Source organism: Pempheris klunzingeri, chromosome 2 (assembly GCF_042242105.1).
Source record: "Pempheris klunzingeri isolate RE-2024b chromosome 2, fPemKlu1.hap1, whole genome shotgun sequence".
Lineage (NCBI taxonomy): Eukaryota > Metazoa > Chordata > Actinopteri > Acropomatiformes > Pempheridae > Pempheris > Pempheris klunzingeri.
The window spans coordinates 18,618,895-18,639,770 of record NC_092013.1 but is presented as its reverse complement, the minus strand read 5'-3'; the positions used below and the strand labels follow the sequence as shown (position 1 = coordinate 18,639,770).

The following is a 20,876-nucleotide window of genomic DNA, read 5'->3' as shown; positions in this document are numbered from 1 at the left end:
GTTTGGTTCAAAATTAAGTTTATTTCTTCAGGCCTCAACTTCTATCAGAGGAATAGGTGAGTTAAAAAGAGGCTAATCTGTAAAGTGTAAACAGCAGTAAGACAAACGGTGATGAATTCCTGAGAAAAATAAAAGTGCTCCATATTCCCTCACCCAGAAACTCAAATGCTAATCATTCTTTCATGCTAATCAGATTTGCCGTAAGTGGCAGCTTTATTTAAAAAGCCATTGAAGGAACAAAGTGGAAAAGTCAAGAACAAAAGATCTGCTTGTTCCTTTAGGCATTGTCATAAAAACAGAGCGCTGTTTCATTGCACCAAAATATGCAAACTGCTCTTAGAAAAGAAAAGTAGTCTTAGTACTTAAATCTAATACTCTTTTGAAGATAGTTTTTTGTTTAGTGTCGTTCGTCTAACGGAGACGTTAATGCTCGTTCTTCCATTCAGGGTCCACGTGCTGCTGCAGGGCACTCTCCTCTAGTACAGGACCTGTGACACATGCAGAAAGACACAAAAGTTTACAATTTACGACTCTCAGCCGTAGCTGGTGATGAGCCAGCCAAGCTTCACTAGAAGATAATCTGTTTGAGTCAGACTGTGCTGTACTAACCGTCTGAATCCACGTTGATTTTCAGGGTCGCCAGTCGTGACACCAGATCTTCTTCTCCCTCTGCATCTTTAAAGTCAAATCCAATGTAACCCTTCTCCTTCACACAGTAGCTGATGAACCTGTGAATGAAAAACCACAAAGTAAGCAAACATGGATGAGAAGCTCACTGTTTGCTCCAGAACAGCTACCTAACAGACCTTGTGATGAGACGTATTTGTCAGCTTTCAACATGAATCTCAATAATTACATCATGTTTCAATACAAGGCTTTTAACTCAGTGTGCGTGTTCTTATTGTATTTTCTGACAACTCTCTGTCACCCAGTGCCAGTAAAACATCTCCTGTGGCCTGTTCTCCCTTACTTCTCCCAAGTGGGGTCCTTGTTGAGGATCACAGGGTTTCCCACTACTATTAACAGGGACCTGGCTCTGGTCACGGCCACGTTGAATCTCTGCAGTGTAGATCCAAACGTATAAGAAAAGAAACAAGGAGAAATGAATGATAAATGTATCAAAGGTCGGCTGGTTCAGTATCATTTCATAAGGCGACACAACACAACACAACACAACACAACACAACACAACACAACACAACACAACACAACATAACAGACCTTTTCATTTGACAGGAATCCAATGTTGAAGTCTTTGTCCATCTTGACATAGTTCATACTGCTGCGGACAGTGGAGACCATGATGATCTTCCTCTCTTGTCCCTGAAACTCCTCCACAGACCCCACCTGATGATGACAAAATATAAAACTATTTCAAATGAACGAAGACCATGCTTATTTATTTGATTACTCTTATGCTTGGGAGGAAATCTTTTCATTTTCTTGCATGGATTCTGTACAGCAGCATTACTAACCTTGAGCTCTGAGAGATCACTCCATCGACTCAGAGCGGTGACCGACTTCAGGGCCTTTTGGATTTTCTCCACCTTGTTAGAAAGATAAGCATTTAATATTGAAGACTAGTTAAAACTGCTTATTCGCTGCTTAACTGCTTATCTCTACAACGCAAACAACCACCATGCAGACTCACTTGTTTCCTGTAGGGGGCGATTATGCCTATGTCTTTGGCAGAGAGTTTGGGGAGACCCTTCTTTCCTTGTGTTTCCATCAGCTTGGTGAGGTAGTCGACCAGAACTTCAATCTCAGACACATTGAAGAAAGAAGGACTGTTGGCCTCTCGCTCGTCTTTCCCCAGCACCCCATGGAAGATCAGAGGGAAACCCTGTGGTAACGTGAAAGTGAGCAGTTGTCCCACTGGTTAATATGCTGTCTGGTGATCTCTGTACAGTGTTTGTTTACACCACATCCCGTTTCGTTTTTGTTGTTTGATCTCTGATCTTGGATTTTCTCTCACGCTCGACTGTCCTAAAAGAAGCAGTCCTTGTTAAAAAAAAAAACTCTTCCATGCCCATTTTCCCTTTTATTCTAAAGAGAGTAAAAAACTGTCATAATGAGTTTTGTCTTTTCTGTGACCGTCTAAGACTGATTTTTCAGTTCATGTAGATAATATGCATGTTAATGAATTATGACACTAGAAATAATTAAAGAGACACTCATGCAAGATAGTACTGCTTCCATGTTGCATTGTTTTACCTTCCTATGTGCTTTTATCCTTTTTTATTCTCAATTGAACTGTCTTGTCTGTTTTCACTTTATTGTTTTGTAAAGCACTTTGTAACATTGTTAAGAAAAGTGCTATTTAAATAACGTTTATTTATCATGAGGTTGGGGAACTTGCGAGAGACATTTCTGTCTGAATCAGTTCACCAGAGGCAGAGAGATCCTGACCTTAAATCTCTGGTATGGGTCAAACTTTAAAAGCTCTGGATGCTACATTTCCTATAACACAACTCAACTGCATCTTTTGTATTTTCTTGTGTAGTTGGTCCGAAATATGCACAGCCATCAGAGAGGTCCTTGTGGTCACACCTTTTTGGGAAGGTATTCCCAGTTGCAGTAGGCTTCACGGTCCCACTGGTCAGCAAACACCTGCAGTTCATTCTCATAGAACAGCTCATTGGGGATTTTCAGAATGGCAGCATGAGACCTGTTAAAGAAAGGAAATAAATGAATACGCTGCAGAGCTTAAATCAAAACGGAATAGACTACAAGGAGCAAAATCAAGGTGAAAACTGAAAGACGCACCTGTAGTTCCGCAGCAGTTTGGTGACGAAGCGGGTGTCAAAGTGTCCGGAGTCTGGGCTTTTCTGATACAACGCGTTGTGTCCCATCAGCCTCTCGAGCAGAGAAAGCCCTGAAGGACGTCATTGTGACGGCATTAAATGGAGATCCTTGAATCATGTGGTTAAGCTGAGGCACGATGAACAGTAGCAGCAACAGTTTACTCATTTTCAACCTCCTTTTTTCAGTAAAAACTAGAAGTGGCACATACTGCAATAACTACCATCACAGTGTGTAACAGAATGCATCAAGGCAAAGCAATGTGATGTCATCTCACCGAGTCCGTACTGCAGTGCGAGAGGTGAGCGAAGGATCGGCCCCAGCTGCTTGGGATCTCCTGCCAGCACCAGCTGACCCCTTTCTGGACTGAGCAGACCTGTCAACCAATCAGCAACATCATGCATTAGTTTCACCACTGGTGTAGCTCTTACAACCTTATACACTTTCAACTTGAATCATGAGACCACCAGAACTGAAACAGGACAGGTGGATGTCATGGCTTGACTTATGGACAAAGTTTGTTTTTTTTACTTTTTGAAATTGCAAATCCAACATTAATGCATACTTTCTGCAGCCACTGGCCAAATAAACAGAGTTTTAAAAAAGAAAAGGACCTAGCTACAAATGCTGAGGAAATTCTGTCTCCCACATTCCTCGTATTTCCTCATATTTCCAGCACTGGAAATATTACTTTGTAAAGCACTGCGAGACAACTCTGTTGTGATATTGGGCTATACAAATAAATTGAATTGAATTGAATTGGACACGCTCTCTGATGAGCTGCAGCGATCACTTGTGTTGGCAGCGATAAAAAGGACGTGTGCTTGCAAAGAAGTGCAAATGAAATCTGGATCAAGTTCTGTACAATGACCGGAGAGAAATCTGTGTTTCACAGCCCCGAAAGACAGACTGTAGCACTCCCTCCATCATTATTCTAAGGGAGTATATTCTGTTCCTCACAGCGTGACACAAATGATGATATTAACCAATTAACCAATATACAGTAATATGTATATATAATAATCTATAGTAATACTAATAGTATAGTAATGCTTGACAGATAAATGGATGCACAATCTACAGATTGTGCTCTATTAGTTTGTATGTACCTTTAAAATATGCCACTGAAACAGAAATCAGGATGTAAGACTCCACATCAAGAATTCTTTCATCAAGGTTTCACCACAACAAAAGCCTTATTCTGGTACATTGATCATTCGGCATTTACCTGCAATAGCAATGACGCACTCTGGCTCCACTGCCTGACCTGCTTCATCCAAAAAGACATGCGTAAAATGGCCGACTGGGATTCCTCCAGACACCAGTCTAAAAACAGAAACACACGGCAGAAATATTAAGATATTAATATGCAAGTGTAACACAGCTCACGTTGGCATTAAAGAATGATGCCGAAGAGTCAAGTGGTGCCAAATACGGAATAGTCACTGTATATGCAAGCAACCTACCTGCCAGCTGTGACCATAGTTGTAATCACGGCTGTGTATTTCATCAGAACTTCTTTGTTTGGAAACACAAAAGCATCTTGGGCCTGGTCCCAGTTACAATGTTTCTGAGTGAGCCAAAAGATAAGACAACACCTAAGAAAAATATAGTCAATCTTCATCATTTCTCTTTTTCTCACTTGTAAAAACAAACATGACAGATTTTCCATCCATACATCCTTAAGTTGAAGCACTTGAATGGGGGATATCCATCCGTCTCAGTCTCTTCTATTACAAGTTTACTCATCATCCACACAATTATTTTCTTTTACTCGATTACTCATGTAACCAACATCTGGACCAACAAACATCATGATGGTTCAGATAAATCTGGTGACATCACTGATTTTGATCACTGTGATGAGGAATCTTGTTAAAATGTAGAAGCATTTTCTCAAGTTACTGTGATCAATTTCCGTTTTTTAATCTGAAACTCAAAATGTTATACATACATCTGGCTATACATTTTGCCACCAATAAGACTTGGAGTCAGATAAATCTGGTGACATCACTGATTTTGATCACTGTGATGAGGAATCTTGTTAAAATGTAGAAGCATTTTCTCGAGTTACTGTGATCAATTTCCGTTTTTAATCTGAAACTCAAAATGTTATACATACATCTGGCTATACATTTTGCCACCAATAAGACTTGGAGTTGGGTTCTGGCCTGTGGCAAGATTATCCCAAGATTATTATGGATGCAAAAATGCCAGCTGATGCTCACCAGAAGGTGCTTGGGGACAGTTTTTGGGTCTCGGCTGCTGGCGTACACACGGTGAACCTGATGGGGATCCATGTGTACCATCAGCCTCTCACAGAGAAGGTCGCATGCACTGTTTGAAGGTGCGCAGGCGAGGATGTGTGCCGACGGCTCCGCCCTGCTCACCTGTCAATGTAGGCAAAGTTGGTTTGCATTAGAAGTGTTGGTGTAGGAGGCAATTAGTGTCTTGGAAGCAACAATAAAATCAGGCATAATAAAAACATATTAGTGCGATACTAAATTTGTTTAGGGCAATTATGAGCTGAATTGGAGATGTTTTAACATCTCATCAATCCTCGCATTCATTTTTATGGAAGAAAATTTTAACCCTTTATCGGGCAAGGGACCATATTTGGTAACTTAAGTGGGAGTTCAAAATGCCGCCCCTTGCCTCACCATGAGGCAGTAGAACTAGGAGGCTGACTGCAGTCAGACCCTGAACACCAGTTCACTCAGACTAATAACAGCCCGTCTGAACAATAAATACCTGATTCATAGCTTCAACCAGAGTGATTGTCTTTCCTGTTCCTGGAGGCCCAAACACAAGATGAGGAGCAGGCTTTGATGATCCGGCTACGATGCGCTGGACCGCAGCGTGTTGCTGCGGGTTGTTTTCCAGCTGACGGTTGAACATCCTGCAGAGTATCGTGACAATGGATTTTCACTCCTTACATATTGGTGAAACATTTAAAATGTGGAGCTGGTGAGTTAAATAAAACAAAACGTTCTAAATAGGTCTATGTAAACCTTGTGTATTGTGTCTGTAGGATAAAGGAATACAAGTTTCTTTCAATCAGGTCTTAAAATAACAGTGAACTCTGGTATGTGTTCTGGAAAACAAGGCTTTGCATGCAAGTTGTTAGCCAACATAATCCTCCATGTTTTACCATTTCCACTTGAGACAAGCATATGAAGAACATTACTCCCCTCCTACAGCATGATGGATTTGTGCCCAGAGAGCAAACTGAGGCGAAGGCTGCTTAGCACACGCACTCATCATTAGGAGTTCATATGCTCTTATCACAGATGCCAGACTCATTAAGCTTTGCGCTACAAGTACACAAGATACAGTACTTTAAGGTGTGTGACTAGATGAGTCTATATTTATGTGTTTTTGGTGTTTTGTATGCATGTTCTTTATGTGCACAGGCACCAGACCTGACTTTAGGCATGGGGAGATTAGCCACTGCTGCACCAGATGGGAGCAGCACCTCTTCGAGCTGATGCTTTACTGCCAAGTCCACCGCCCGATGCTGCAGCTTCAAGGGGAACCGGTTGATAGTAAACTCCACATCAAACTTCATGTTGCTGACAAACATCTCCAACAACCTGAAATAGGAGTAGAAAGTGAGAGGAAAGAGTGAGTTTGGCTCTTTGTTCACTGTCTGAGACATTAACAGAGTTTCAAGTGGAGAGGTATCCTCAGTCCAGCTCTAACCTCTTTGAGAAGCCCAGCTTCACCCTATCCAGCTCCACTCTGTGAACATATCCGGTGTACACGGTGATCGGCTCAGCTGTGTCGCCAGATTTGGACACCCTCAGACAATCTCCTCGTAGCACAGATGGCCGGTTCTCAGCAACACCAGGAACCTGTTGGAGGATATCAATGTTGGCCTTCTTTCTGCTTCCCAACACAGATCACTGAGCTCTCAGTGAACCACAACATCATACAAAGGAAGCAGAGAGGAAAGCGTCCTTCAAATCAAGGGAACGCCCGTTCTAGACTCACAAGACTTCCACTTTTCATTGCTGCTATTGAAAATAGAACGATGAGGGCTCCTTACTCTGACTGTGAGCAGCTTTTTGTTGCTTCTCTCTTGAGTCATGGTTTGGTTGATCAGGTCATACCTCCTGATGTCCACCTCCATCTGTATCTCTTCCAGGTGTAGCAGGATGTGAAATCGATGAGAGTACGTCTTCATCTTCAGGGGAGAATTTAGGACACCCCTGGACAAACAGTGTGCACACAAACACTGAGATGATGAGGGAGTTAAGCACAGACAAACACGGTTAGCTGTGAATGTTTAGGTCGTTCTCTCACCTCACTGATGCCAGTTGCTGCCTGGCAGCTGGAGAGAGGTACTCTGAGTCCTCCATCCTCTGTTGAGCCAGTTCCTTCAGGTAATGAGGGTACCTGTAGTCTGCTAATTTCACTGCCATCTTTAGAGGCTGGACGACAGAACTGCAAGGAAGAACAGAACACAAACACATGGTGATTGTAATCAGCATGAGTAAAACACAATTTCAGGGTCCATTTGTTGATCAATTTCAATTACAAGTGAAGAAAAATTTCTCCAACCAGATCCCAAATCAAATATTTGTAATAATTGATTTCCTGCTGTTGGGAAACATATCTGAACTCATACAATTTGGACTTTGTACTAGGACGGTGTGCTGCATTGATCTGTTACACTCATTGCACTATTAATTCGTATAAATTATCTTATTAACTTTCGATGCAGCAGAACCAAAAACTTTTCAAACTCTCTCTAAAGCCAAAAAAAAAAAAATCACTGGAGTTCCCCTTTAATATCCCCAGACGTAAAAGTGCATTCCTATCGGGCTGGTTTACAATCAGTTTCTAATAACTTACCTCTCAGGAGGAACTCCCTCCACTATCACGGTGTTGACGCGCTTGTATGTGACCACCTGAAATGGTTTATAAGGAGCCACGGGCCCCAGCTCCACACCCAGCGGGGTCCTGGCTGCCGCTTGAATCTCCCTCACAATGCAGAAGGGCGCAGATCCCGGCGCATCAGGGCAGAACTCAAAGTACATTGTGGCAGGGAAATATCCATAGTGGTTCAGCATGTACCGAACCACAACTTCATAGCTTTCTCCTGTGAGAGAGAGGAGAAAACACGGGAGGAGCCGTGGGCATTAACTACCTTCTCTGTTGAGGACAACAGAGAGGAGGAGTGTTAGTTGTCTCACCAGGACAGAGGAACAGCGGACAGGCTCTGGTCACTCTCCTCTCATCCTCCAGAGTGAAACAGCGGATTTTATGCAGGGCAGTGTAGTAGGTGAAGTGGACGCAGTTTGTTCCCGTGTTTACGATGTGGAACCTGAGGATGAACAACTCCCTCAGACGATCCACAGTGAACTGAACCTTCCCTCTGCTCGCCCGGGGGTCTGAAGTGATCTCAATGCCCCCCTTGTCAGCCGTCAGCTCTTTCCTGTGAGAGAGAGGCATGATCAGCGCAGAGTTTAAGAGGATGTAAGAATACTGCAAAGTGAGTGAGACTTTCCCAGCCCAATTCAGCTCATATCATCGCTCTCACCCCCCATTCCCCACTCCCTTTATCTGCCCTTGTTTGTTGTGTCTCTGCCCTGTTGTATGTCACATAAATGCAAAACTGCCATAAAAAATGAATAAATATCTCTGAGTATCTTCAAAATCTTATCCAGCACATATGTTACTGCAGAGAGTTTCATTAGGATCCCATTATTTCTCCTTAAGGGTTTTAATGAAATCTGTCTACATTTCTGATGCCAAGCCTTTTTTTTTTTTTAACCCTTTCATGCATAGAGCTCACTGCAGTGTACAGCTATTCAAATGCTGTTTTCTTGTATATGCATGAGTTTTGGTGGCATAGTTGCACCTCAGCCACTACAGTGAATGTTACTGCATCATCTCATACACTGCTACCCAGTGGGAAGTCATTGCAAGTGAAAAAAAAAAAGAGTGAAACCAAGATGGTTGACAGACAGCCAGAAACACCAAGTTGCTAATTTTTTTCTGTTCAAACCTTCTATAAAAAGAGACCCTTGCAGGTAAGAAAAGTAACATCTAAGGAGTCATGCAATTGCTAAATTTTCCAAGTATTGATTTTATATTGGGAGGAAATTATGAATAATCACAATTAGCCCACTGAATTGTACATCATGCATCACTAGCTATATTTCAACAACTGAACATGTAAATTTATGTTTATAAAATATGGGTTGAAAAAAAAAAATCCTGACTGAGGTATCATAATTCATGCATAAAAGGGTTAAGCTCCTATTTGATAGGTGACCTGAAGGGACCACACTCAGCGCACCTTATTCACAGCAGTAAAAGCACGGGTAGAAGATAAGCTAGATGTAGGACGAACAGATATAATACCAATGGACATGAGTCTATTGTGACCTGTGAATGTATTATTGTTTTATGGAAACTTGACGCCATCCTAGGATACCACCTTATACATAAAGGCATAGAATAGAATAGAATGCTTTTTATTGTCATTATACGATGTATAACGGGATAACATTCATACATTGTATAATAAATTATTAAATGGGTTTGTTGGTAAGAGATTATATATTGAACCAGGATGTACGATAACAAACCCTTGCTCACCTGAATGGAATAGAGCCATTATAAATCATTATCATACCAGTGCTTTTCATCTTTGGACATGTGAAAAAAGACCTACTGTGCACCAGTGGCTCTACTGTGAAGACAGTTAGAAGTGAGACGACACACTCTCACACTTAAATTCGTAGACATCTGCATCCTTTATACAAGCACACATATAGTGTTAGTACTTCTGATGTGTAATGTATGCGTTGCTGATGTGTCAACCCTATGCTTCACTCAGGTGTTGATATTTAGGGGGACTCGAGCGACTCAGGAAGGGTTTGCTTCACATGACGGTCTTTGAGTCGTGTGAATGATGAATGACTTTGACACATATATACATATACACACACACAAACATTTATATATATATGTGTGTGTGTGTGGTAACTTCTCTACCACAATCAGACTGTCTCGTGCTTTCCTCAGCTAAGCAGAAGCTCATGCCTTGGTCTGCGTGTTCAACCTCTCATCTCGGCCCTGAAAACTCTCCTTAACAACAGCCCAAGAGGTGCACATCGCAGAGGAGGACCTCACCTGGACGTTCCTTTACTGGGTCACACGAGTCAATGAAACATACTGCAGCCTTATGAAGACACAAACCTACCTGTTCTCCTTTAACTTGTGAAGGATTTCCGTGACCAGCTTTTTCTTGGGGGTCAGCACAGGGGTCGCAGGGGAGGGTGCAGGTGTCTCAGCTGTTGTCTGAGGGCCAGAGCTGGGGCCGCTTGGTGGCTGAGGGGCCCGGGGCCTCCTCCATTGGTCACAGTACACTCGAACCTACATCAGGGATTAATAATTACATGACACTTCCTGTCCAGACCTGTTCCTCACAGCAGACGGCACTAGAGAAAAGGCAGCTGATCTCACCTGAGGTTTGGCATTGATGTAGATTTTCCCCTGTTTTATTTGGGCTTTGTTGAATTTCAGAAGAGCAAAGAGGACACTGGAAAAGCTGGGGTCTTTTATACCTTGTCTGTGAACATAAACATGCAGACATAAACATGTGGCATTACAGCCGCCCACTGTGCCACACGCTTTGTGCAGCCAACCCACCTGCCCTTAAATTCAGAGTAGTAGATCTCACGAAGTTCCTTTTTGCTGGTGTTGGATTTTCGGTCTCCCAGAAATTCAATAAAGTCCAGTCCGGATTCAAGAGAGTCTTTAAGCGGCATGTTGACGTGTTACAGCTCCTGACTATCGGCTCACTCAGATGAGGAAGTTCATCAGCTGACCTGCTACCGTCAACTATCTGGTGAAGTAATAAAATGTAGCTGCTGGTGCTCTGACATGTACGGACCATATTTCCAGGTGACGTGTTTTGCGCGACTTTTGCGCATATTGGCAGCTTGTGGGAGCTCAGCTGTCAAACGGGCATCGATTCATTTGATTGATTTTTTAGGTTGAATCATAGTTTTAATCATTTGTACATCTACTATTTGGCGCAGTTTGGCGCAAATATCTCAGCTGATGAACGCTCTCCAACGGTCTCAGCAAGGGAGCGTCTGCAATTGTTTTACACCCGGAGAGCGAAAACACACACACACACCGAAAATAACACACGACATGACGTCGAAATGAGCGAGTTTAGCGCGAAGACTTCCGTCTTTGTATTTCTGACGAAGTTTAGCCAAAGTTTAAATGTCCCTTTATGTCTTATATGAGGAGAGCACCTGTATCCTGAGACATGTTGTTGTTGACGCTCCCTAAGATGTGCTGGCCACATAACCAGCAGCAGCAGGTTCAGAGTCCACTGACTCCTCAGACCAGATCAGTCCATGGGTTTACCATGTGAAGTGGGCCAGTACCTCTGCCTTATGTCATACCCTTTGACACTATGATTATTTTTTCCTATTGCCTAGCCCTAAGTGATTTCTTCAGATAGTTCTTTTTGCCCAGCTAATGCCAGTCCAAAACCCAAAGCTTTTTAATTTTCAATAATACAAACAAGTAAAACTTCACATTTGAGCACTTGGGGCAAGATCATTTTTGGTATTTTTCATTGATAATCTAAACTGGGGCTGCAACTAACGGTTAATTTTATTATTTTATTAGCATCTGCTGATAATTTTCTCCACTATTCGATCAATCGCTTAATGCAGCATATACAGTCGTATGAAAAAGTTTAGGCACCCCTCTGAGGCTGCATAATAATTTACTCTGTCTGCACAGAAAACGCTCACAGTGGCATGCCATTCATTTTCTAATAAAAGCTAAGTAATGGGGTATTTTCCAGACAAAGATTTTTAGTGTAGCAATATTAAGTTGTATGAAATTGTATAAGATGTGAAAAATAGGCTGTGCAAAAATTTGGGCACCCTTGTCATTTTGCTGATTTGAATACCTGTAACTACTTAGCACTGATAAATTGGAACACAAAATTGGTTTGGTGAGCTCATTAAGCCTTGAACTTCATGGACAGGTGCATCCAATCATGAGAAAAAGTATTTAAGGTGGCCAATTGCAAGTTGTTCTTCTCTTTGAATCTCCTCTGAAGAGTGGCAACATGGGGGCCTCAAAACAACTCTCAAATGACCTGAAAACAAAGATTGTTCAATGTTATGGTTTAGGGGAAGGCTACAAAAAGCTATCTCAGAGATTTCAGCTGTCAGTTTCCACTGTGAGGAACATAGTGAGGAAATGGAAGACCACAGGCACAGTTGTTGTTAAGGCCAGAAGTGGCAGGCCAAGAAAAATATCAGAGAGGCAAAGGCGAAGGATGGTGAGAACGGTCAAAGACAACCCACAGACCACCTCCAAAGACCTACAACATCATCTTGCTGCAGATGGTGTCACTGTACATCGTTCAACAATTCAGCGCACTTTGCACAAGGAGAAGCTGTACGGGAGAGTGATGCGGAAGAAGCCTTTTCTGCACACACGCCACAAACAGAGTCGCTTGAGGTATGCAAAAGCACATTTGGACAAGCCAGCTTCATTTTGGAATAAGGTGCTGTGGACTGATGAAACAAAGATTGAGTTATTTGGTCATAACAAGGGGCGTTATGCATGGCGGCAAAAGAAGACAGCATTCCAAGAAAAACACTTGCTACCCACAGTAAAATTTGGTGGAGGTTCCATCATGCTGTGGGGTTGTGTGGCCAGTGCTGGTACTGGGAATATTGTTAAAGTTGAGGGTCGCATGGATTCCACTCAATATCAGCAGATTCTTGAGAATAATGTTCAAGAATCAGTCACAAAGTTGAAGTTACGCCGGGGCTGGATACTTCAACAAGACAACGACCCAAAACACTGCTCAAAATCTACTCAGGAATTCATGCAGAGGAACAAGTACAATGCTCTGGAATGGCCATCCCAGTCCCCAGACCTGAATATTATTGAAAATCTGTGGGATGATTTGAAGCGGGCTGTCCATGCTCGGCAACCATCAAACCGAACTGAACTGGAGATGTTTTGTAAGGAGGAATGGTCGAAAATACCTTCATCCAGAATCCAGACACTGATTAGGGGCTATAGGAACCATCTAGAGGCTGTTATTTTGGCAAAAGGAGGCTCTACCAAATATTGATGTGATTTTTCTGTTGGGGTGCCCAAATTTATGCACCTGTCTAATTTTGTTTTGATGCATATTGCACATTTTCTGTTAATCCAATAAAACTCATTTCACTACTGAAATATTACTGTGTCCATCAGTTATTTGATAAATCAAAATGAAATTGCTGATCCAAACACCTCATGATTTAGAAATGAAAATAATGGAAATTGTCAGGGGTGCCCAAACTTTTTCATACGACTGTAAACCTCAGAAAATAGCCAAAAATGATCTTCACATTTTCCTGGAATAAACGGGGACTTTGTTTAATATCTTTGTCCGACCAACAGACAAAACCCAAATGTATCACTGTGAAGTAAAACAGGGAAAGTAGTCAGCCCTCACACTGGAGAGGCTGAACCGTCAAAAATTTGGTGTTTTTATTTTGAAAATACTTTTGCAATATGTTTATGAAGCCAGGGCTGTAGCCAGAAAATTCTGACTAGCTGATGACCAAACTAAGACAGATTTTACTACTTAATTATATTCTGCAAACTGTATCTCACTACATTATGGCCTGGTGCCAGAGCATCAAATCCTTTCATTTAAATTCATTTTCTTTTTGGCCTAAAAAGTCAAAATCAGAGTGTGTTTGAGCTCCTTCGCTCAGATTTCCGCAATCCAGAAGAAAACATCTAGTACCCCCAAACACTCCAAAAAAATACACACACCATGTGGAACGTAAATGATCACCATTGCTCAAAGACCATATTTTTATTTCATGAATAATAAATGTACTTACAGTCTGTATAAAAAATATAGCAAAAGCTGAAGGCAAACAGCTGGCAGGAGGACACCAATACTTTATCAGTCCACAGGGTGAAGGGGGGGTATAGATGGATCATCAATCACCCGAAGCGTGAGAGAAGTGAAAGAACTAAACCTCAAGAGGGAACACAGAACAGGAATGGGAAAAGAAACATGTATGCTTTGGCATGTCCGCTGGCTACAACCCCACGTCCACAGGGATGCATAAATATAAACACATGAGATCTTCGGACTGAAATATAAACTGCATAATTTGGTGCTGTCAAGTTTCTCTCCAGTCGGCTGACAAATCGAATTGCATACAATATTTGCCCTCTCTTGATAAAAAAAACTATAGAGGTACTGGAAGCTCTTAAAGAATATCACTTATGTTATGAAGAGGGTAAATTAGTTGCTACATGAAGGTCAGGGTGTTTTGGGAGGATGTGAGTCCATCTACAGCACAGAGGGATCAGAGACTGTGTGTGTTTAACATGTGACTGTGAGAATTAGAAAAGCAGGGAATGACCCAAACTTTCACAGTGTCACTAAAGGCATCATTTGTTAAAAAAAAAAAAAATTATATATATATATGTTTGCAAATGAGCGACAGTTACACCACTCAATGTCGTTTTAAAATGAAGGCATCCCCTCGTAGTGCATGATGGAAGCTGTCATTCTCTGAAAAAACAAAACCAAAAACACACGTCTCTCTTACAGGGACATACAGTACGTTATTTTGAGTCACACATGTTTGCGCGAGCTTCAGCTTCTGTCCAACTAGCTTGTCGTAACCTCTGCATCCTCTGCCTTCTAAGCATTCTGCATCTCTTTGCCAATCTTGTAGCTGAGGATCTTGGTCCAGTCAATCTTGGTGCGGGTGACTGGGAGCTGTCTGCGTAAGGCTTTGAACGTGGTGTCTGACATGGTCTGGTAGTTCTCACTGATGGCCACCTGAAAAATGACACAGATACGAACGTCAGTCATGTTTTCTATTTGTACTGCGATGTCATCTGTTAGCACAGGTAGACGGGACATTTCCAGATGGAAAACATGTGAGAAGTGAAAATTCAGTTGAATTTTATTTTGTATTGTACATATTATGATGACTTCAGTGTGCCAGTTTGGGCTTGATATTGATATTCTGCTGTACAGATGATCAACAATTCAATTTGATGTGTTTCACTTTGCCTCTTTGACTTATTCTATATTAAAACAGGGCTTTTATGGTGATTTATGAGTTTTATTGTAGACATTTAGATCTTTGTGGTCTTGTCTGAAAGTGTATGAGCAGCATTTTGGATCTGGCTTGTATGAATGTGTGGTGTTTTGTGAGCCCGTTGTTGTGCTTCACTATACGGTGAATAGCACATGGTGAAGACCGCATGTTTCTTTGTCTGTGGAACTACGGACTCTATTCCCCAGTGTTCCCCAGTTTCACAGATAGGTGTGAAATCACCCCCGCACCCAGCTCCACATTCACCATTGGCCGGAGGGGGGGACACATGATTTTACGACCTCAGGCCAACAAAACCACCCCCACTGAACCTTCTCTTTCCTGACGTCTCTCCTGCAGAGGAGAGACCAGCTCTCTTTCCCCTTGTCTTCTCCTGGAGGAGAGACAACTCTCTCCTGAAGAGGAGAGAAGCTCAACTCAGCCAAGCTCTGCCTCAGTGTGGTCTGTACCAGAGCAGCCACCTCCTTCATGGTAGCGACACAAGGTCCTGCCTGAAGTAAGCAGATCAGCGCCAGCAGGCACGACCCAGAGTCTGCCAGCTGATAACCAGAACCGACAACAGGAGCACACCAGCAAGTTAGCACAGAGTTGCTAACTAACAGGAACAAAGGAGCGACCGGATTCCTCCAGCCTGCAACCACACAGCAACGGACAAGAACCACACCTTTCCTCCAGCAACAGGCTGAGAAAGCAGCACCCTCAAGGACTCTTCTTCTCCCCTTTAAGGACTGGTAACAAACTCTAACTGGGCATAATTAGCATAGCATTACTGCATACATGGTTTACCCCTGTTAATGTATTGACTTGCTTTAATGTTCATTGAGTTTGATTATTGTGATGTGTTGTAGATGTGCATCCATTAAGTTTAGTTGATGTTAGTTTGTTCACACAGACACAGAGTCTACAAACTAACCATCCTTTCTTAACCTGGCACCTTTATCTCACACAGTTTCCAACAGGCCACTGAGGGACAAAGCTAAGCTAACAGCACTTAGCTTCCTTTGTCTCCTTTGCCCCACACCCCAGGGGGTCTGGCCACACACACACTCTATTATTTGTTAGTTTAGTCATAGAGACTTTGTTGGATTGTTTGATTGATTTTGTTTCTGCAACAGCAGATGTCTTTAATACCTACTCTGCTTCAGCTGTACTTGCAACCAAAGTACAAGTCCTTCACCTTAATGAGTAACAAATGATGTCCCTGCCTTTTGTTCTGTTTTAATAAATGTTTTAATACCTGCTGTCTCCTTTAATGTTGTACAAGGGTGAACACTGCCAACCTCTACACTCTAAAGAACTCCAAAATCCTTCAGCTAGCTATCAATGTGGTAATTTTGGTAGTAATTATTAAATTAATTATAAAACATAATTCCAAATTGATAGTTTAGTATTTTTATGAGACTAAATCAATTAGAACGGCTATCTTTTCCTCGTTTTTCGAGGTAGTGCCCCAATCGAGGTGGACTTTATTCAAAGTTCATTTATTTTAATAATTATTAATTAGCTTTGATAATTATTAATTATTTCTGATAGCCAAATTGAACATTACCACTTGTTAAAGCACAACACCGTGCAGGCTGGTCATAACCTGCATGACACAATAACAAAAACATTTCATTCATATATGGAGGCAACGGTTGTTTTTCTTAACTCCCACATACCTGGTATTCATTCTCTGCATCCTCAATAATTTTCACAAGCTCCTTTGCAGTCTGGTTCTCATTCTGCCAAAACATACATTTTGTTTTTATTTTTGTTTTTGTATTAGCTTTGTTTGAAAATGCAAAGACAGACAGACAGACAGACCATGGGTAAACAGGAATCTTCAGCTTTCATTAATGATACTGTAGAGTGTAAAACAGAAAAACTCTTAATAAGTGTAAATACTTACAGTCACAGTCAGTGCTTCCTGTATATCTTTATGACTGACCAGCTGCACATTTCCATCCTCATAATAATGTACCTGGAATAAACAGAGGAAATAAAGACAACGGTGAAACACAAGTAACCTCTCAGCTAAGCTCATACTGCACTCTGTAACTACTTGGCGTACCTGTATTTTCATGACTCCAACCACCTGCGCTGTAGATTGCGAAATACTGAACTTCCATTCAGACCGGCAACGACCGTTCCTGGCGACAGAAAATGCAGAAGAGTACACTTGAAAACTGCCCCCAAACACACCTAATGCTAAAACACATCACCGCCTCTTCGCTGCATCAACATAATTGCTAGAGCAAATCTGATTAGGAGGTTTAAAATGAGATCATGATCCTCTATCAACTTACCAGAAGTTTTTAGGCTCAAATTGATGACCCTCGATACAAGCGATAATGGTCTGCTGGCCATCAATTGTTTTCCCATAAACCTGGAGCAGATAAAGCAGGACAAGCGGGTGATTTATTGCGTGTGACGCTGAACACAGTGGCTAAGGGGGAGACTGGAGGAGCGATCTTACGGTGCAGACTCCACTGGGGTAGTGCTCCTTGACGTAGGCTCTCAGGGCAGAATCACAAGTGTCTCTCCATGACCTGAGAGCTGCCTCGCCGTCGTGGGGCTGGGGGTCACTGGCTTCTTTTCTCAGGTGGTCAAACTTGAAGGAGATCTTGTTGTGAGGGTCAAAGAAGCGGCCATTACCCAGGTCTCCATGCTCCGTTATCAGGACCTACAGAGGAAACAGGCAGAGATGGACAGAGAAGCCTGCTGTTACTATAGTGGTTTACAATAATAGTAATAGAAAACAATGCTGAAATTTTAATGGGTTGAAGCAAATTATCTCAATCTTTTTATTTTAAAGAAAGAGCTTGCCTGATCTTCATATCCATCAATTTTGGCGTGGGTAAACTGATCCATGTTGTACTGGGCAAAAGCACTGTATCAAAAAAAAGAGAGAGAACAACCATAAGTTGCACGTACATTCAGAGCATCCTTATTTTAGTAGATTAAAAAAGAGAAAAGAGAAACTTACTGAGCCGCGCCCTCTCTGAGAAGATTATCATTGTTGAGCAGCATTCGCACATCTGAAAATAAGAATTAGCAAAATAAGCATTAACAAATAGTTTCCATGCACATTAAAACACAAATGTATAAATAAATAAGGCTTACCATTGAAGACTTCATTGAACTCTCCTGGAGGAGCGTGCATCACAAAATTAGCTGCAATACGGATCTACAAATAAATAAAATATGTGGTCATAAAACTTAAAAATAGTGCAAAGCATCACATCATCTCTAAATGCAGTGTGTAACCTCTGGGTTCTGTTCCCTTCTTGATTAGAGAAAGAAGAGTCTTCTTGATGACTTGCCAAATCTGCTCCATGTTGTTTTTGGAATATCTAGACCATTTATTCTCTTCTGACATACAGCAGATCAAGTCTGTGAGATGTGAAAAACCTGCAGATGGCCACTAGAGTGAAGCAAAGAGCCGTCTACTAACTTCCTTGGCCACAGGCTTGTTGGCTCTATTTTGGCCACTCCTTAGATGGCAGGCAGGGTATGTCGCCCAGGGGCTTTTCTTAGCAGCCAGTATGCAAGGGTAAGCATGTGCTGTCAAAGCTACAGAGTGAAGCGAAGTTGTGGCAGGTATTAATGCTCTCTTAAGGTAATACTGCTACTACTCAGTAAGGACGGTTTTTCACAATCAGGAAGAATAGGGTGAAAGCAAAGTCAAAAGAGAAGTTGCACTAGGCCCTCTTTCCCTTTTCATCCCTCGTTTGTGACCTTTTACTTCTCCTACATCCCAGTGTCACTGTCACTGTCACATTATAGCGCGGCTGTGCCAGTGATGCCGTCTGTCAGGCAGACAGCGTTGTTTAGCCTCCGGGCTGCAGCTGGCACTGACCTACAAATGGGCTGTCCAGCTGAAAGGGCAGATGGGGTGTAACAATGAGTAACCCAGTTTTACTGTGCTCTTGAATAGTGACTCCATTCAGAGCTCTTAGAGCACTCCCAAACTCAGACTCTGATTCTCCACCATCAGCCATTTGAGATTAACTCTGATGGAGACACACTCAGAAGTAGATGTCTATAAAAAAAAGTTAAAATCTTTACACATTACACTGACTTGGTTGCATTGATTTTAAAGGTTTGCTGTAGTACGGCTGGGAGCTGTAACCTCCTGGCCACACCATCAGCTCCAGGAATGCAGAGCATTAAGTCCCAACATGTAGCAGCATGAGGCAGGGGCAGCGGCACCAGTCACTGCAAGCCCCAATAGCCCTGCAGGAAGACTGCATCTGCCCCAAGAGTCTGGTGCAAAAAGTTACAGGCGTTCAAGCTGAATGCAAAATACTCAGCAACTCACTTAACATCAATCAACTTCTGATGCTATCAAGACCAGTTTAGGCAGCTGCGTGCAGCTACAGTTAACTGGGTGTGGATGGTGTCACAGTGTCATTTTCCTTACTGTAAATGCAGGAAGTAGCTCCACTTCCTCCCATTTAGCATTAGCTCATCGGCTCCAATTATTGCAAACTCATTATGCTCAAACAGACTCAGGGGCTCAGCCGTGTGCATGTGTGATGTTTCATCGCAGAGGGCCACACTCACAGGAGTTAGCAAACTTAAACACAGTTTCTGCGGCCAGGAACAACACGAAAGGTCCAACTCTGAGCTGTCAAATGTGCCACAGCCTTGGTGGAGCTAGCTCCCCCAGCAGACACCTCCCACGGCCCGCTCCGTCACTCCTGCCACCATGTCACGGTTACAAACAGCACCGAGACTGGCCCAGACAGACATTTAGGGAGACAGAATAACCAGAGTATGAATTTATAAGGTAATACCTTCTCCTCTTCGCTGAGCTCCTCGAAGTCTGCCATCTTGGCTCTATGAAGCGTTAACAAAGCGGCCGTCAGTGTTGCCAGGTATGTGAGTGACTCCTCCCAGCACACAAACCAGACCAGCCTGGACAAATGTGCCGTGGTGTGTGAGCTCGGGGTTGTCCTGAATAGACAGAAAACACATTTAACTGTTAAGTGTCTCTCAATTGAGAGAAGCAACTTAAAATGCTCTAATGCTGAACGACAGAAAACAGTAGAGCCAAAAAGTTTGAAAATACGTATTTATTACAATAATAGTTTCTCGGAGACTTTTGAAAATACGTTACGTTACGTTGAGTGAAATGTTTTTCCAATTAAATCTCAGGTGATGCCATAATTTATATTATTACCACATACAAGCTGAAGCTTACAGTATCCCAACCTGGCAACCCTGACACGTTCAAGTCGCATGGGGCGGAAAGTACAGATGGGGAATATTTACATGTTTGTGACTTTTGAGCGTTCACATGACTGGACAAGTGAAGATGGTTGTGCATTAACATCAGAGTTGGTCGTGTGAGGGCTGATAATGCAGCACGATGATCATGTAACTGTTCGTCTTTTCAATTCGGGTTTAATCACCTTGAAAGTTGGAGTCTTGCAGACGAGAGGCATCCATGTTTGCTTGGTTTTTACTTGTGTTGATATGAATGTTTGGTCAGATTTAGAAATAGTCCTTCTCGTGATCAGGGTACGATTTGGACATCGATTTGACCGCTATGTAGAAATTAAACCTCGTAATTCCGCTATCTCCGAAATGACATGAACGCAGCATCACCTGACAGCTTTCATCACAGAAACAAAATAACCAGCAAACAATTAAAACTACAAACTCTTACTCAAGTAAAAATATTAGCATCGAAATATGTCAAACACCCAATGATGATTAGCTGATTATATTTTATATTGATAATCTAAATCTGCAAAGTGACTCACATTTCCAATAGAGTAGAAATACTTCCAGCTTTAACTGTTGTAGTTTCTGGTTATTTTGGTAGGTAACTGACTGTTGTCATTATTATCGGAGTATTTTTTGTTTAGTGGATCAGTCCTTTAGTCTATACAAAGTGATGTTGTTTTGTCTGACAAACAGCAGAGCTTACAGACGAGC

At 42.2% G+C, this 20,876-nt stretch overlaps 2 protein-coding genes across 2 annotated transcripts; both read right to left on the bottom strand.

The window, feature by feature from the left end:
- Nucleotides 1-11: 11 nt before the first annotated feature.
- Nucleotides 12-10,829, bottom strand: mov10a (Mov10 RNA helicase a). Its single transcript, XM_070848559.1, has 22 exons — nt 10,468-10,829; nt 10,282-10,387; nt 10,019-10,191; nt 8,001-8,242; nt 7,660-7,906; nt 7,108-7,248; nt 6,851-7,013; nt 6,505-6,656; nt 6,225-6,395; nt 5,554-5,701; nt 5,031-5,192; nt 4,269-4,372; nt 4,031-4,128; nt 3,080-3,178; nt 2,767-2,875; nt 2,551-2,668; nt 1,652-1,843; nt 1,476-1,547; nt 1,222-1,347; nt 971-1,059; nt 610-728; nt 12-488 (listed from the first exon to the last, which is right to left on the bottom strand). The coding sequence occupies exons 1-22, from the start codon at nt 10,584-10,586 to the stop codon at nt 424-426; spliced, it is 3,015 nt and encodes a 1,004-aa protein (XP_070704660.1). The 5' UTR covers nt 10,587-10,829; the 3' UTR covers nt 12-423.
- Nucleotides 10,830-13,663: 2,834 nt separating this feature from the next.
- Nucleotides 13,664-19,795, bottom strand: capza1a (capping actin protein of muscle Z-line subunit alpha 1a). The gene is made up of 10 exons (XM_070849543.1): nt 19,730-19,795; nt 18,054-18,117; nt 17,917-17,968; nt 17,757-17,820; nt 17,407-17,613; nt 17,237-17,316; nt 17,002-17,080; nt 16,840-16,911; nt 16,610-16,672; nt 13,664-14,665 (listed from the first exon to the last, which is right to left on the bottom strand). The coding sequence occupies exons 1-10, from the start codon at nt 19,763-19,765 to the stop codon at nt 14,525-14,527; spliced, it is 858 nt and encodes a 285-aa protein (XP_070705644.1). The 5' UTR covers nt 19,766-19,795; the 3' UTR covers nt 13,664-14,524.
- Nucleotides 19,796-20,876: the final 1,081 nt, after the last annotated feature.